This window comes from Moschus berezovskii, chromosome 27 (genome assembly GCF_049115385.1).
Source record: "Moschus berezovskii isolate FMDL1 chromosome 27, NW_MosBer_1.0, whole genome shotgun sequence".
NCBI classification, from domain to species: domain Eukaryota; kingdom Metazoa; phylum Chordata; class Mammalia; order Artiodactyla; family Moschidae; genus Moschus; species Moschus berezovskii.
Window position 1 is genome coordinate 15,088,723 of NC_142486.1, and position 15,438 is coordinate 15,104,160.

Here is a 15,438-nt window from a genome sequence, read left to right on the forward strand (position 1 = left end):
ATTCTTGCCTCCTGATTGAATTTTCCAAAATCCAAGGATGCTCAAGCCCCTTAAATGTTGTAGGGAATTCCCTGGTGGTCCAGTGGTTAAGACTCTACACCTTCACTGCCATGGGCCAGGGTTCGATCCCTGGTTGGAGAGCTAAGATCCCACAAGGTGCACAATGCAGCCAAAAAGTAAAATGGTGGGGGAGGTGGACTCCTCATAACCCTGTTTCCCAGGAAGATGGCAGAAAGGCTTGAGATTTGCTAGCTTCAGCCAGCAAGAAGCAGAGAGCCTGACCTCTTGACACCCAGTCCAGCACATACTGCCTTTGAAGCAAGATGGGAGAAGGTATATGAAACCCACTTGGACCAGGCCTGGGAGAGAGGTGGGAAAGGCCTGACAACCATGCTCTTCACCTGTACCAGGTCCCCTGCTGGTAGCAGGTTCACTCTGCCAGGCTGCGGCAAAGGCATTTTTACATCCAACAGCTCCGTGCTTTTCAGACGAGGCATGAGGAACTAACTGTCCGAAGTCATTCACGTGTTAGGGGGATCCGGGATGTGAACCCAGGCAGCAAGGCCACGGCTGAGGCCCCAGGAGAGGTGGTGAATAGCCCGGGGTCACACAGCCACAGAGCTAGAAGCTGCTGGTCCCCTTCCAGCTCAGCAAAAGCAATGACACCTGACTCCTAGCAAATTGGGGGTGGAGCAGAGGTGGAGCTAGGGAGACCCAGGTGGCCTCTCTCGAGAACCAGAGCACAGGCGGCAGATTGACCTGGAGCAGCATGAAGCAGAGCTGGGGACTGAAGCTGCTCATCCTGGGAGCCGTGGTCCTCACAGAGGGTGAGCCACCCGGGTTGGGGTGGGGGGTTACAGTGATGGCTTGGGGGCTGTCCTCTGCCGGAGCAGCCCCTGAAGCTGGGTGTGTGGGAGGGAGCCTGCCTGGGGGGTGACAGTCAGCCTGTGGCAACGTAACTGTCCGGGTGTGTGTCGGGGGTGAGGTATATGTGGCCGCCTGTGTCCAGATGGGTGTGATTTCCTTGGACTGGATTATAATCTGTCTGCAGGAACTGTGATTATGCCTGTGTGTGTACCCTGTGCCCTCGTTGGCCTCTTTCCTTCCATAATGGCGTTAGGCAAGTTCTGGGGCCCTTTGGTTTCAGTCTCCCCGTCTTTACATACACCCCATCTCTCCCATGTTCAATGGGTGTGTTTGTGTGTGCCTGTGATGGGGAAGAGGCAGGGCAGGGGACCCTCTGGTAGAGTCTCTGGAGGTTTCTAAAAAGACGGGGGAGGCTGAGTCGTCAGAAGAGGGGTGGGGTGAGTCTCAACTCTTGATGCCCTCCCCAACTTGGACATGACGCAGGCCTCTAATCCTTCCTCTTAGGCCTCCACAGCCCAGGGCACAATTAAGTTAATGCTCTCCACAGGCACAGGCTGCTCCCTGACTCAGCGGTGGGGGCAGGAGTTGGGGGTTCTGAAGCCTGGAGGAGGGTTGGCCTAGTCCCAAGCTGAACCCCAGGCCCTGCCACTCAATGCCCAGGAGTGCTGAGCACAGCTGAGAAAGGAGAATTAATGACTGAGTGTACACTCCGAATAGCTTCCAATAAAAGCTGTTTCTTGACCTCATATAAATATTTTCGTTCTGGGAGGGGCCGGTGAGGTAGCCACAGACAGAGTCATAGCAAAGACCCAGGCCAGTCCCCCCCAGACTGTCCCCTCCTCCAAGGCTAGGCTGGGCAGGTCCCCTCCCCCAAGGCTCACCCGCGTCTCTCTCCCCACAGGTCTTCAAGCAGCTCAGCGTGGTAAGTTCTGGGACTGTGGGGCCTGGGCCTTACTTGGGTCTGGGTCATGCTGGGGGTGAGGGCAGGCCAGGGGCCTGCTGTCAGCCTAATTCATGCCTCTCCACAGCATGTGGGCAGCGAGGCCCTGGTCCCCCTGAACCTCAGGAGGGCAACACAGTGCCTGGCGAGTGGCCGTGGCAGGCCAGCGTGAGGAGGCAGGGCGTCCACATTTGCAGCGGGTCGCTGGTGGCGGACACCTGGGTCCTCACGGCGGCCCACTGCTTTGAAAAGTGAGTCATGGCTGCAGTCAAAAGATTTCTGGCTTTGAGGTGGGTGATTTGTCCCCAGGCCCTGCAAGACTGAGCCCTACCCCTAGAGTAACAACTTACCATTTATTTAAAACGTGCCACATGCCGGAACACACTATCAAGTTAATGTCCAACTTTCGTGGTAGAAGTCTTACAAATGTGACAGCTGAGGTTGGGAGAATGGCCCTTGTTCAAAGCCACAGTTTTGTCCATCTGTCACCTCCTTGTGCTATCTCCTATGGTGTCACTGTCTGTTGGCACTCAATGTTTGGGTCTTGTCCCCTCTCCCCATTCCAGGGAGGCAATGACAGAACTGAGCTCCTGGTCAGTTGTCCTGGGTTCTCTGCAGCATGAAGGTCTGAGCCCAGGGGCTGAGGGGGTGGGGGTAGTGGCTCTGCAGCTGCCCAGGGCCTACAACCACTACAGCCAGGGCTCAGACCTGGCCCTGCTCCGACTCGCCCACCCTGTGGCCCACACACCCCTCTGCTTGCCCCGACCTACCCATCGCTTCCCCTTTGGGACTTCCTGCTGGGCCACTGGCTGGGATCAGGACACCAGTGATGGTAAGTGCTGGCGTGAAGCCCAGAGAGGTACTTGGCTTGCCCAGGGTCACACAGCCTCAGCTGCTAACTGTTCCCATTCCCAGTCTCCCTTGCTCCTCTGGGCCCAGACTTCAGCCCCAACCCCCTCTCTTGCCAGCTCCCAGGACCCTACGGAATCTGCGCCTGCGTCTAATCAGCCGCCCCACGTGTAACTGCCTCTACAACCGCCTGCACCAGCGGTCACTGGCCAGTCCAGCCCGGCCCGGGATGCTGTGTGGGGGTCCCCAGCCTGGGATGCAGGGGCCCTGTCAGGTCTGAGGAGGAGGATAGGGGAAGGGGACAGAAGGAGAGGGGGCCTGCCATAGGCTGGACACTCAGTTCACAGGGATGGATGGAAGGGTGGCCCACAGAGGGTGTCCACCCAGGGCTGGGGCTCAGATGCCTGTCTCTGACAACACTGCCCGCTCCAGGGAGATTCCGGGGGTCCCGTGCTGTGCCGCGAACCCGATGGACACTGGGTTCAAGCTGGGATCATCAGTTTTGCATCAAGCTGTGCCCGAGAAGACACTCCTGTGTTGCTGACCGATATGGCTGCTCACAGCTCCTGGCTGCAGGCTCGCGCTCAGGGGGCAGCCTTCCTAACCCAGAACCCAGAGACCAAGGAGATCAGTGATGAGGACAGCTGTGTAGGTATGAGCAGTAGGTGTCAGGAGCAGGATGCGGGGGAACCTCCCCCTGGGCTGCATGAGGACTTCTGGGCAGCAGGTGGGAGCCACAGTGGAATAAATTTCAGTTCAGAATAGAAAACTGGTTAACGAGGCATCCACACACTGCCACGGGCTAACAAGGGGATTTAAAGGACCCTTTCAGACCAGGATGGGAACAGCTCCATTTATGTCTGAGAGACACAGACACTTCAGAACTTTCTGCATTTGGGTTCAGGTAAGAGGAATTTCTGGTACCTGGCTGAAGGTCTGGGGGGTAAGATGCAAATTTCCAAGCAGGGACTCCACAAGATTGGAGAGGGCAGGGTTCCCACTCAGTGGGGCGGAAATTTTAGCGTTAAGTGACTAACATGCAAATGGCATGCAAAATAATTCCTGGGACAGAAGCTCTATCCTGATGGTAAGAGAAGCATCAGTGAGCCAGGAGTTCTGGGGCCATTCCAAGCCCAGAGGGGTACAGACAGGCGGGGTACAGGAATGATGAGCGGGCCACTCCCATGATGCTGGACCATCAGGGTTAAAAGCTTAGGCCCTGCGTTTTGAATCCCAAGTTGGCTAATTGCCTGTGGTTACTGAGCTAGAAAGTCACTGAACCTCTGGAATGTTGGTTACTTCAGTAATGAAAATAACAAAAATTCAGCTTAAAAGGATAATGTGAGGATATTCGATAGCACCCGGGAAGCTCTTAGCTCACGGCCTGGCATGCAGTCAGCGTTTAGAGAGGGCAGATGATGTAATGCATCTGTTTCAGCCTGTGGATCTCTGAGGAGAGAAGGCCCTCAGGCAGGAGCTCCCTCCCCGTGGCCCTGGGACGCCAGGCTGAAGCACCAAGGGAAGCTGGCTTGCGGTGGAGCCCTGGTGTCAGAGGAGGTCGTGCTGACTGCAGCCCACTGCTTCATTGGGTGAGCCCTGACCCCCTCACCCTTGTGCCCCAACTTCTGATGGTGGCTCTGCTACCAGTGCTGTCAATGCTGTCCTTGCACAGGCGCCAGACCCCAGAGGAATGGACAGTAGGCCTGGGGGTCGGACCAGAGGAGTCGGGCCTGAAGCAAGTCATCCTGCATGGGGCATATACCCACCCGGAGGGGGGCTATGATGTGGCTCTCCTGCTGTTGGCCCAGCCTGTAACCCTGGGCCCCAGCCTGCGGCCCCTCTGCCTGCCCTACTCGGACCATCGCCTGCCTGATGGGGAACGTGGCTGGGTCCTAGGGCTGGCCCGCCAAGGAGCAGGTGTGTGGACAGGAAAGGGCGCCCAGCAGCTGGGCATGCAGCCTGGGGGCTGAGGTAGCAGCTGGGTCTTCTCCCTCACCCTGCAGATACCAGCTCCCCTCAGACAGTGCCTGTAACCCTCCTGGGGCCCAGGGCCTGTAGCCGCCTACACACAGCCCTCGGGAGCAACAGCATTCTGCCAGGGATGGTGTGTACCAGTGTTGTGGGCGAGCCACCCAGCTGTGAGGTGAGCCACACTCCCCCTAACGTCACCCCACAGACCCCTCGCCCTCTACTCACAGCCTGACCTCTCACCTGTACTCAGCCTTTCTGCCAACTGGCTCCCAAAGAGCTAGACCCCTAGCCCCGGCCCCTCCTGCCCCATGCAGCCGCCTAGAGAGAAGAGGGAGTCAAAAACCAGTGTCCCCCAACCTGATCCCTTTCAGGGCCTGTCAGGGGCACCGTTGGTGCACGAAGTGAGGGGCACATGGTTCCTGGCTGGGTTGCACAGCTTCGGAGATGCCTGCCAAGGCCCCGCAAGACCTGCCGTCTTTGCGGCACTCCCCACCTACGAGAACTGGGTCAGCAGTTTGGACTGGCAGGTCTATTTCGCTGAGGAGCCTGAGCCTGAGCCTGAGCCCGAGCCGGAGCCCGAGCGTGGAAGCTGCGCAGCAAACATCAGTACGTGGCCCTGGGGCCTCCTGCCAACACCTGTCTCAGCAGACCCCTTCTCTGCTGGCCTGGAGCGTCCCCAGCCACCTCCAGCTGCAGCAGGTGGAGCTGTGGACGGAGTCATGGGGATTCAAGTACTGGCTCTTGTCATTGACTGGTTAGGAGCACATCTCTCAACCTGTGCAGCCCTCACTTTTCAAATCTGTCATAGGGGCTCAGGGGCACCTCCTTCCTCTTCCTTTGAGGGAGGGAGGGAAGCTGTGAGCTCGAGACCAACCCCACCCTCCTTCCTTTCCCTGACAGGCCAGCCAGCCAACTGTTGACAGGTGACTCTGGGACGCTGCAGTCACAGCAAGGCAACTCCCACGTAATTGCCTCTCTCCCATCCAGCCCCCCGTCTTTCCCAGGCAGGTCCAACAGTGCAAAGGGCTCTGGGAAGGAACCTGCCCTGAAAGCTCCACCCTGCAGGACAGGGAGATGTCGCTCGTGGATGCCCCCCACCCAGCTCTGCGGTCCAACACAGGCATCCCAAGCTTTTCCTACTCTTCATCCCTTCAGATCCAGTGACAGCAGCCAAGTACTTTGAAAATTTCTTTTTTTGGGGGGAGCAATTTTCCTGTTTTTTTAAACTTAAATAAATTGTTACAAAATAGACTTTAGAAAATAAGTTACAAATTGTAGTAAAAGGCTCCCCTTCCACAGGCAACATTTCCACCTGTGGAGGCACTCTCTGAATCTGCCTCTCCCTGGTGTTGGAATCTGGCTGGTAAGGGTGGCCCAGCATCATGGCCAAGCCGGGCACTAGGTTTCTTGGTGGGGCTGGTTATAGGAAAGAACCTGGTGACAAAAGCTGGGGCAAAGGAGGTCCCTCAAGGACAGGACAGAAGGAACATCTCACCCCCTCCTTGGGAAAGAAGCCAGATCTGGGTCCTCTTCGAAGAAGGAGAGGAGAAAAGAGCTGGGGACACCCAAACTACTCCTGAGCAAAATAAGGAGATCAAGCCTTTCCCTGCAACTCGCCCTGACCCACCCACCCCCACCCCCCTGCCCCATATTCTGATCTTTGGAGACTGGAACTTCAGAGGGAGAAGCTGAGGTCTGCAGGCCACTGGGGTGAAGGGTCCAGGAGTGGGGCCGTGGGGGTGGCTGGAGGAGGCAATGACAAGTCCCCTCTGCCCTCCGCTGGTGCCTTTGGGGTTCCTGGGGAGAGAGAGAGGAGGTGACTGAGGGGGCAAACCCCACACAGCATGTACCCTGCTCCCTACCCCGCAGGCCATACCCCACAGTCCTGTATGCGAATTCCCATTTTCCCAGACCTGGCTAATTAGCTCCTTGTACATTCCCTTGGGGTCCCAAGAAATCTTATCCTAAAAGCCACCTTGTCAGCACTCTCAGGGGAATCTCACCGCTGTCCCCACCTGCCCTGATGACCTCTGGTCAAGGGGATCATCTACTCTCTCAGGGACACCCATGCACTAGATGGAAGGGGTCTTGGGATAAGGGCTACGGGCCCCTAGAGCAGGTGGAGAGTGAGCCTGCGACTTGCAGAGAGAACCGGTCCTCCCATTCCTCCACAAGTCTGGGCGGAGGTGACTTTCCATGAAGATTCCCCTGATAAGAGGACAGGAGATAGGGGCTAATGACTGTTGTTGCCACAGCTGGGCCTGGCTTCAAAGAAACAATTATCTGTGACTCAGTCCTCCAGTTAAAGGTGTGCTGGCGGGGACGGGGGTGTGCAGGTGGAAAGGGTGGTTTGGTTGGATCCCAAAAAGGAAATGCACAGCAGAGAGGAGAAGGATGAATAAAGGGAAGAAGAGATGTGGACCAACATGGGTGGGCAAGGGCCAAGGGTCTAGTTTCCAAGAAAAGAGGAGGGGGAGCAGAGACAAGATATGCAGAGAGGGACAGGGCGCCAAGTGACCTGGTTTCCCCAAACCAGTTGGCGTGGAAGCCACAAAGCAGTCCAGTCCGGGGGTGCCTCATATGCCCCGTTCTTCATTCCCGGGATCCTGGACTACTCTAAGAAAGAGCAGAACTGAGACCATCTTTTCTCCAAAAATCACTTAACTGGCTGGATCAGAAGGATTTCCAGAGCTATCTATAATAGCCAGATGGTAGCTGGCTACCAGTCCTCCCCAAACAGAAAGACCATTCCTCTTTGGCTCTGGCACGCAGGGGAGCCCTAGCAGCTGCCTTTCCGACCCTGCCACCCCCCCCCCACTGCACCAACCCATGATGCTCCCTATATACCTGACTCAGGGGGTCAGGTCTCAGCAGCTCAAAAGCCAGCATCCTTGACCTAGGTTTCTCCCTATCCCAGCCTGGGCCGCCTCCTGGAATCCCCATGATCTCACACTCCTTGCTTTCCTGCCCACCATGGGGCCAGTGTTTACCCTCTACTGTGTGCCCACCTCCTCCAAGACCCTTCAGCCCTCTGCCCAAGCCTGTTGGTGCCCCCGTACCGGAGCTGGCCACCGTCCACTCTTCCTGGTGCTGCTGCTCATGCTGCAGGAAGCTGATGCGACGGCGGAAGTGGCGGGGACAGTGGGGGCAGGAGAAGGGCCCTTCCTGGGGCGCATGGACCCGCCCATGGCCCTCCAGCCGGGCCGCAGTCCGAAAGGCCTTGCCACAGATGCTGCAGCGATGGCGCTTGGGGTCCGTGTGGGTCCTGCCATGGTTCTTAAGGGACAGCAGGTTGGGAAGAAGTTTGGGACAGAGGGAGCATGGGTAGAGTCCCGTAGTGTGAGCCTTCTGGTGGTTCAACAGACTACCGGCATGGCGATAGGAACGCCCACACTGGGCACAGCGGAAGGGCCGCTCCTCGTGCAGAGCCACCGCAGACTCAACACCCTGGCCTCCATTAGCTCTCCCCTCATTCTCACCTGGGGCCATGGGGGGTTCTGATGGGGCTTTCCCTTGACCAGGGAGTTCCACCTCCTCCTCTTCAGCCCCTGCTTTGGGGCTTCTGGCCTCCACCTGGGGTGACACCTGACTGAGGCCCCTGGCATGAGTCTGCAGGTGGCTAGCAAGTTCATGGTAGGACTCAAAGGCCTCGCGACAGTCAGGGCAGGAGAAGGTCTGGGCAGCTATGTGGTTGCGGCTGTGGCTCTTAGTGGCCTCAGGATTCAACAACTCCTTGGAGCAGAGCAGGCAATAGTGACGGTCAGTCTTGTGGATGCTGTGGTGGTTCAAGGGGCCCTCTGACTGGCAGGAGATCTTGCCACAATGGCTACAGGAAAAGGAGTGGCTCTCTGGCTGGGGCTGAGGGCCACAGTCTCCACTGTCCCAGCTTTCCACCGGAGTCAGACTAGGTCCATTGGGCTGGGTGTTGCCAAGGGGACAAGGACTTCTGGGGACAGTGTTCCCTGACTCGTCTTTGGGCTTGGTCAGTACGTGACCCCCAGGAACCCAATCTCCATCATGATTCACCAGTCCCCGGTCTCCTTGCCACCCATCTGCTTCCCCCATACCCCAAGACGCTGGCTCTGTGGCTTCTAAACCCCCTGCCCTGATGGGGCTCTGACGCGGCTCTGCTGGCCTTGTGGCTCCATCCTCCAGCTGAGGTACCGACTCAGTACCACCCAATCTGTCCTCCAGTCCCTGGTCATCAGCCAGGTTCCCATGACCACCCTCTGTAACGTCTGGGCCTCCCTGACCACCTCTGGTCTCTTTCTCGTGCTCTCGCAGGTGCCGTTCTAGGGACCCCCGGCCAGGGAAGCCCCGACCGCAGAGGGCGCAGCGCACAGCTGCCCGCCGGGACAGCCCGGCCCGCCGCCGCCGGCTCTCTGAGTGCAGCCTCTGGTGGTCCCTCAGGGCCATGCGGTTGGAGTAGGTCTTGGGGCAGGTGGGACAGCTGTACTGGCCTGTTTCATGGCTGCGCCGGTGGTTCAGGAGGCTGCCCGCGTGGCGGTAGGTCCGCCCACACTGCCCGCAGCGAAAGGGCCGATCTTCCCTGGACAGTTTCCGGGAGCCCCCACCCCCACTGCGCTCCAGGTGGACCCGCTGGTGGCTGGCCAGCTGCTTCCGCAGGCGGAAAGCCTTCCCGCACTCAGCACAGCGGAAACGCCGGGGATCGGCGTGGATGCGCCGGTGGTTCTTGAGGGACATGAGGTTGGAGAAGCCTTTGGAGCAGGCCTGACAGCCGAAATGGCCGGTCTGGTGGCTCTGCCGGTGATTGATGAGGCTGCCGGCGTGCTTGTAGGAGCGGCCGCACACCTCGCAGCTGAAGGGCCGCTCACAGCTGGCTTCTGTCTGGCAGCCCTTCTCCGCTGTCTCCAACCTCGGCTCCATCTCCTCCCCCTTCACAGTCGTCTCCTCCCCCTTCACAGTCGTCTCCTCCCCCTTCACGGTCGTCTCCTCCCAGGCCTCTTCTTTCACTCTCGTCCCCTCCTCCAGGGGCTCCACTTTAAGTTCTTTCTGGAACCTCTCCACTTCGGCCTGCTCGAGGCCCTCCTCTGCCAGAATCTGGGCTTCACAACTGCCTTTTGCCTCTAGAACGGGCCCCACCTGGGGCTCCGAGCCTTTGCAGCGCGGGTGGTTTCGCAGGTGATTGCGGTAGGCAGCCAGGTTGGGGTAGCAGCGGGAGCAGACTGGGCAGACAAAGTCCCCGGTCTGGTGGATCTTGCGGTGGTTCACCAGGCTGCCCCCATGCCGATAGGTCTTGCCGCACTGGTTGCAGCGGAAGGGGCGGGGCTGGGTCTCCAGAGAATTTTCCTCACCCTGCCGGCAAAGGCTGTCAGCAAGTGTGGCACCTACACCCTCACGGGGCTTTGTGTCCCCACCCTCTGCAGGGAGAGAGGTCACCGTGCCCTCAAAGACACCATCTGCCACCACCACCGTGGCATCACCTGACTCTGCTGGGTGATGCATGAGACTGGGAACCTCCTCAGTGGTGTTCCCGGAATTCCGGCTTTGGTGGTGACGCTCCAGGCTCCCCAGATCATCGTAGGTCTGACCGCAGCAGCCACAAATGTGGCCATACCCAGCGCCATCCAGCGCTTCCACCTCCCGCTGCAGCTGATTCAGCAGCTCGGCTTCTGAGAGCTGCAGTGGGGGGCTGTGGGTAGAGACTGCCCCTGCAGCTCCTTCTTCCTCCCCCTCCTCTTCTGAGCCCTCAGTCATGCCAGAGTTGTGAGCCTGGCGCCGGTGAAGCCTGTAGCCAGCCCGCCCAGGGAAGATCATGCCACAGAGGCAACAGAGGAAAGGCTGGGTTGAGACGGCCTCCCCGGGCCCATGGTTCTGGAAGTGGCTGCGCAGGGCAGGCAGGGAGTCAAATTCCTTTGGGCAGAGGGAGCACTGATAGATGCCCGGTGGGTGGCAGGGCCGGTGGCTCAGCAGGCCGGTGGCGTGGGGGAAAGAATGTCCACAGTCAGAACACATGTGGGAGACTTCAGCCGGCCAGCCCGCAGAGCTGGCAGAGCGGGAAGGGGAGCTGGGCTGGCCAGGGGCTGGTTTCTGGTCTTCTTCCACCCCAGGGAGGCTATCACAGAAGCGAGTCCCATTGCTTTCCTCAGCGCCTGGGATGTCCACGTTGTCAAGCAAACAGGCCTCCATCCTTTCCAGTCCTTCCTCGGTGCCTTGGCTCTCTTTATCACCCTGGAAACAGGCCTCATTCCTCTCAAGCCCACAGTTGTCCCTTTCGGCTGCAGGCTGCAAACAGCTCCCACTGCTTTCCATGTTGCCTTCAACTCCACTCGGACTTGCCCTGGAAGAGTCTTGGGGACAGCCCAGGCCCTCACTGTCCGCTGGCTCTGGGGCCCAGTTCCCGTCTGATGGGGGTTTGGCTTCTCCCCCACTGCCGGCACTGCCAGCCCGCCTCCGGTGCCGCCTGCTCCGCCGTCGACTGTGGCGACGCAAGTGGTTCTTCATGGCAGCCATGGTGTGGAAATGCTTGGCACAGGCCCCACAACTGAAGTCTCCCGTTTGGTGGGTCTGCCGGTGGTTGATAAGGCTGCCTGAGTGGCGATAGCTCTTGCCACAGTCTCGGCAAGCAAACACCCGAGGAGGTGACTCCCTGGCCTCGGTCCTGCTCTGTGCCCCTTCCCCGTGGGTCTGCCTGTGATGTTCAAGGCTCTCAGAGTCTTCAAAGAGCATCCCACACATGCTACATATCTGTGGTGCGGTCCTATCTGCTGCTGGGGGGACAGCAGGGGCCCCCTCTTCATGTTTGCACCCAGGCCCTTGATCCGAAAGTAGAGTTGTCTCTGGCCCCACTGGGTCAGGTGGGAACTCCACCTTGAGGTGGCTGGGGGGACCCTCGGCCCCAGGGCCTGTGCTGCGGCGAGCAGCCTTGCAGTGTACCCGCACATGGTTGCGCAGGGCCATGAGGTTGGGGTACTTGCGGGGACAGAGAGAGCACTGATACTCTCCTGTCCGATGGCTGTGGCGGTGGTTCACTAGGCTCCCCCGGTGCCGGTAAGCCCGACCACACTCATTGCACTTATAGGGGCGGTGGTCTAAGCTGGTGGTGGGGGCCTCTGTTTCTTTGTGGGTGGACTCAGCCAGAGGCAGGGGAGCTGGCAGCACTACTGGCTGCCCATCCTCTCCGGCTCCTTGCCGGGGCCTGTGATGAGCCCGCACATGGTTTTTGAGGGCAGCTGCATTGAACAGCTGTTTCGAACAGATGGAGCAGGGGTAGACACCTGTCTGGTGGCTCTTGCGGTGGTTGATGAGGCTCCCAGCGTGGCGGTAGGTACGGCCACAGTCCCCACAGCGGAAAGGCCGGTACTCCTCCAGGCCAATGTCTTCCAGCTCCCCAGACGTGCTCAGCTCCCCTGAGCCATTCAGCATCTGTGTTCCAGGGAGCTGGTCCTGGCTGCTCTCATCTGTGTGCCCATTGGTGGTGGGCATCCCTTTCTCTTCCCATGGCCGCTCCTGACTTTCACCCTCATGGGACTGCTGGTGTTCCAGCAGCTCTCGGGGGAGCCGGAAGGCACGCGGGCAGTGGGGACACTGGTAAGGCCGGTACTGGGCATGGAGTCTGGAGTGATTCTTCAGAGCCATGAGATTAGAGAACTCCTTGAAGCAGATGGCACAAGGGTAGATGCCCAGGGTGTGACTCTGGCGGTGGTTGGTGAGGCTCCCAGCATGCTTGTAGGTCTTGCCACATTGACTACATTTGTACCGCCGCTCCTCCTCAGCAGGAAGGGACTGGGTGGGCTCCTGGCCCCCGGTAAAATTCACTACTGATTCAGCCAGATATTGTTCCAAATTGCTAAGGAGACTGCTGGCTGGGGTGGGGAGTGGAGTGTCTCTGGCAGAGTTGGTAGTGGGACCCCAGCCCTCTACACCCTCCTCAGGATCAGGCTGGCTTTCCCAGCCTTCTCTTTGTCTGGTGGGTGGATCGTCCCATGTGCCCAGAGTTGCCTTAGGGTCTGGCCCAGACTCACAGCCAGATGTCTCTTCAATATGTTTTTTCTGGTTTTCCCAGCCTTCCCCAGGGCCAAGCCTCTGGGCCCAGGAGTCAGTGGACACTGTATCCCCCTGGAGACATGGAGTGGCTTCCTTGGGGCGGGGAGGCCTGCGCCTCCGACGGCCTTCAGGAGCATGAGTCCTCATGTGGCTCTTGAGCGCCATGGGGTTGGTGAAGTCCTTGCCACAGGTGGTACAGGGGAAAAGGCCAGTCTCGTGGGTCCGGCGGTGATTGACCAGGCTCCCTGGGTGACGATAGCCCCGCCCACACTGCTGACAGCGGTAGGGCCGAGGGATGCTGTCAGCCTCGCTGCCCTGGCTGGAAGATGGATGGAGCAGTTCTCGGTGCCGTGACAATTCTGGGAGGCTAGGAAAGTGGCGCTGACAGTCAGAGCAGCTGAGTGAGGTGGGCATGTCCTCCATGGGGCAGTGTGGCAGAAACCTGGAGGTTCAGGAAGAGCAGGCAAATGGCAGCAGCATCTTTCTCTGATGGAGGGTCCAAGGCCTAGGAAAAGGGGCAGTGGTCAGAAGGAAGGCCTGAATTAACTTTGCCTCTTGATTTTGTGAGCAATAAGTTCACCACAGGTCACAGAGTTACCCCCAAGTATCAATGCCCAGAGACCTGCTCTCTACTAGGTCTATTCCGGAAATACCATTTAAAATTTCTCTGAATACAGGTTCCCCAAATATGAAAGCTCTCCTAGGCCTAACTCATCTCTAGAAGTATATATAAGGAAACTAACATCTAAAGTATTGCACCCCATCTCTAATCACATATTATCCTGTTTTCAGACCAAGTCCCAAAAGTCTTACTGTCCCTAACCCTCTGCTCTCTATAATTCTGAAACAAACAACCTATCTTATGTGACATCTTCAAAGGAAACTTGTACCCCTCCTAGGACCTTCAATAAGATAAGTCCAATCCTCCATCTTTCACCCCTCAGCTAAATAGAGTAGCTTAGAGGCACTGAAAGGGGCTTCCCTGGTGGCTCAGACAGTAAAGAATCTGCCTGCAATGCAGGAGACCCAGGTTCAATTCCTAGGTCAGGAAGATCCTTGGAGAAGGGAATGGCAACCCACTCCAGTATTCTTGCCTAGAGAATCCCATGCAGAGAAGTATGGTTGGCTACAGTCCATGGAGTCACAAAGTCGGAGAAAACTGAGCAACTCTCATAGAGGCACTGAAAAAGCAACCTCTTTCTCCAATAGACAGCCTAGGACCAAGAAGTGAGGTTAGAGACCTCCTACGAGAAAAGGGCTGATTTGTTCCCCCTTCTGCCCTATTCCTTTCAGGGTCACAAAATCTCCTTCCTGAAAGACTCTCTTGGGTTCCCCGGATTCCAAACCATCTTCCATCTTGGAAATTCCATCTCCTTTCTGGTACTTCACCAACCTTTTTCTTTCCCACTATTCATCACTTTTCTCTCTCCGCCCCTTCTCGTTTTTCCTTCTACCGTCTCTCCTAATATTGATGACAACAGCCACCCATACTAAGCATTACCAAGTGCTAGGCCCTGTGCTAAATAAAGAAAATTCGTTGTGTCACCGAGTTCTCACAACTCATTGCAATGCCTCTATTATTCCAGTTGACACACAAGGAAGCCCATTCACTCAATCTTCTTTCCAAAGCCCTTACTCCATAGCAGGCCCCCATGCCTCCTACATCACCTTGGCCTTCTCTGACTCGGACTCTTTCCCCCCGGAGGCCCCAATACAACTCCTATCTCCGACTTTAAACCTCCTCGCTGAACCTGCTCCCAGAATTCTCACTTCTCACAAAGCCCCTTCGCTCAAGAGTCTCCTCTCCGAATCAACTACCAAAGAGGTCCTCTCGCCTCATTCATCTCCTCAGCCAGTTTTCTCTTAGGACCCCTACCTCACACCGGTGGCCCCTTCTCGTTCCCGCCGCGGGTGAGTCCGTTGGGGACCGCGAACGGGAGTGCGCCTGCGCAATGGGACCCTCACCCTAACTGCAGCCGCGCGCCCCAAAGGGTGGTTGTGCGGGGGCTCTCTCGCTCCCACACACGCACACTCTGCAAGGGCTCAAGGAAGTGGAAGAGGAGGGAAAAAGGGAAAGGAGAGGGGGAAAAGGGAAGAGGTAGAGGAAAAAGGGCGCCGCTGGCACAAACCAGCCGTCTATCGCCCAGCTCCGCGGACACTTCCTATTGTTACTAGGAAACAGGAAGTGTCCTAGCCTCAAAAGCTTCCCCGCGAAACTTCCGCCATAAAAATGCTTCTGTCCGGCCTCCAAGCAGCGGTTATACACAGACACATTTCCGGTGATAGGAGAGAAGCAACTAACGCGCGACTCCGACCCCGCCCACGCAGGTCAAAGAACTCGTTGTTCTGCACTAACCTTAGCCACACTTCCGGGTAGATCCGCTAAAATCGTTCCGGTGCATATTGACTGAGCGAAGAAGAGGGGAAAAAAGCGTTCTGCAGCCCTGGCCTCAGTACTTGGGCGACACTGGTCGTGGGGCTCCCTGAAAAACTTCTCAAGCCAGATGGAGGGAGCGTCACTTACTGCTTTCTATTAAGGGAAATGTTGTGGACTATAAGCGGATTTAGTTACTACAATCTTGGGCATGGCCTTTCTGTCCTCCCACCTTCTAGTTCACGGTGATCTAGCGCCACGCTAGCAATAGTAGGTGCATCCCGTAAACCTATTCCCGTATCCCTTGTCATTAGCACCCAGAGAGACCCCTTGCAAGGTGTTTCTCCGCCACCTTCTCTTGGGGCTGCTCCGGCGAACTTTGTCTTCCTCCCTTGACGGGAAAGCTCTCTTCCACTTCCGCTCGCTGGCC

At 57.7% G+C, this 15,438-nt stretch overlaps 2 protein-coding genes across 3 annotated transcripts; one reads left to right on the top strand and one right to left on the bottom strand.

Annotated features, from left to right (window-relative positions):
* Positions 1–376: 376 nt before the first annotated feature.
* On the top strand, positions 377–5,660 carry PRSS53 (serine protease 53). Its single transcript, XM_088833238.1, has 11 exons — positions 377–827; positions 1,769–1,789; positions 1,896–2,058; positions 2,374–2,639; positions 2,776–2,930; positions 3,089–3,308; positions 4,095–4,245; positions 4,329–4,573; positions 4,660–4,799; positions 4,999–5,233; positions 5,528–5,660. Exons 1-11 carry the CDS (start codon positions 770–772, stop codon positions 5,545–5,547), a joined length of 1,674 nt encoding a protein of 557 aa, XP_088689364.1. The 5' UTR covers positions 377–769; the 3' UTR covers positions 5,548–5,660.
* A 142-nt stretch (positions 5,661–5,802) lies between these two features.
* On the bottom strand, positions 5,803–15,434 carry ZNF646 (zinc finger protein 646). Of its 2 annotated transcripts, none has more exons than XM_055409904.2 (3): positions 14,991–15,434; positions 7,687–13,139; positions 5,803–6,424 (listed from the first exon to the last, which is right to left on the bottom strand). In XM_055409904.2, exons 2-3 carry the CDS (start codon positions 13,055–13,057, stop codon positions 6,303–6,305), a joined length of 5,493 nt encoding a protein of 1,830 aa, XP_055265879.2. In that variant the 5' UTR covers positions 13,058–13,139; positions 14,991–15,434; the 3' UTR covers positions 5,803–6,302. The 2 variants fall into 2 exon arrangements, with proteins under 2 accessions (XP_055265879.2, XP_055265881.2); XM_055409906.2 differs by lacking the exon at positions 14,991–15,434 and adding an exon at positions 14,511–14,804.
* Between the last annotated feature and the right edge of the window lie 4 nt (positions 15,435–15,438).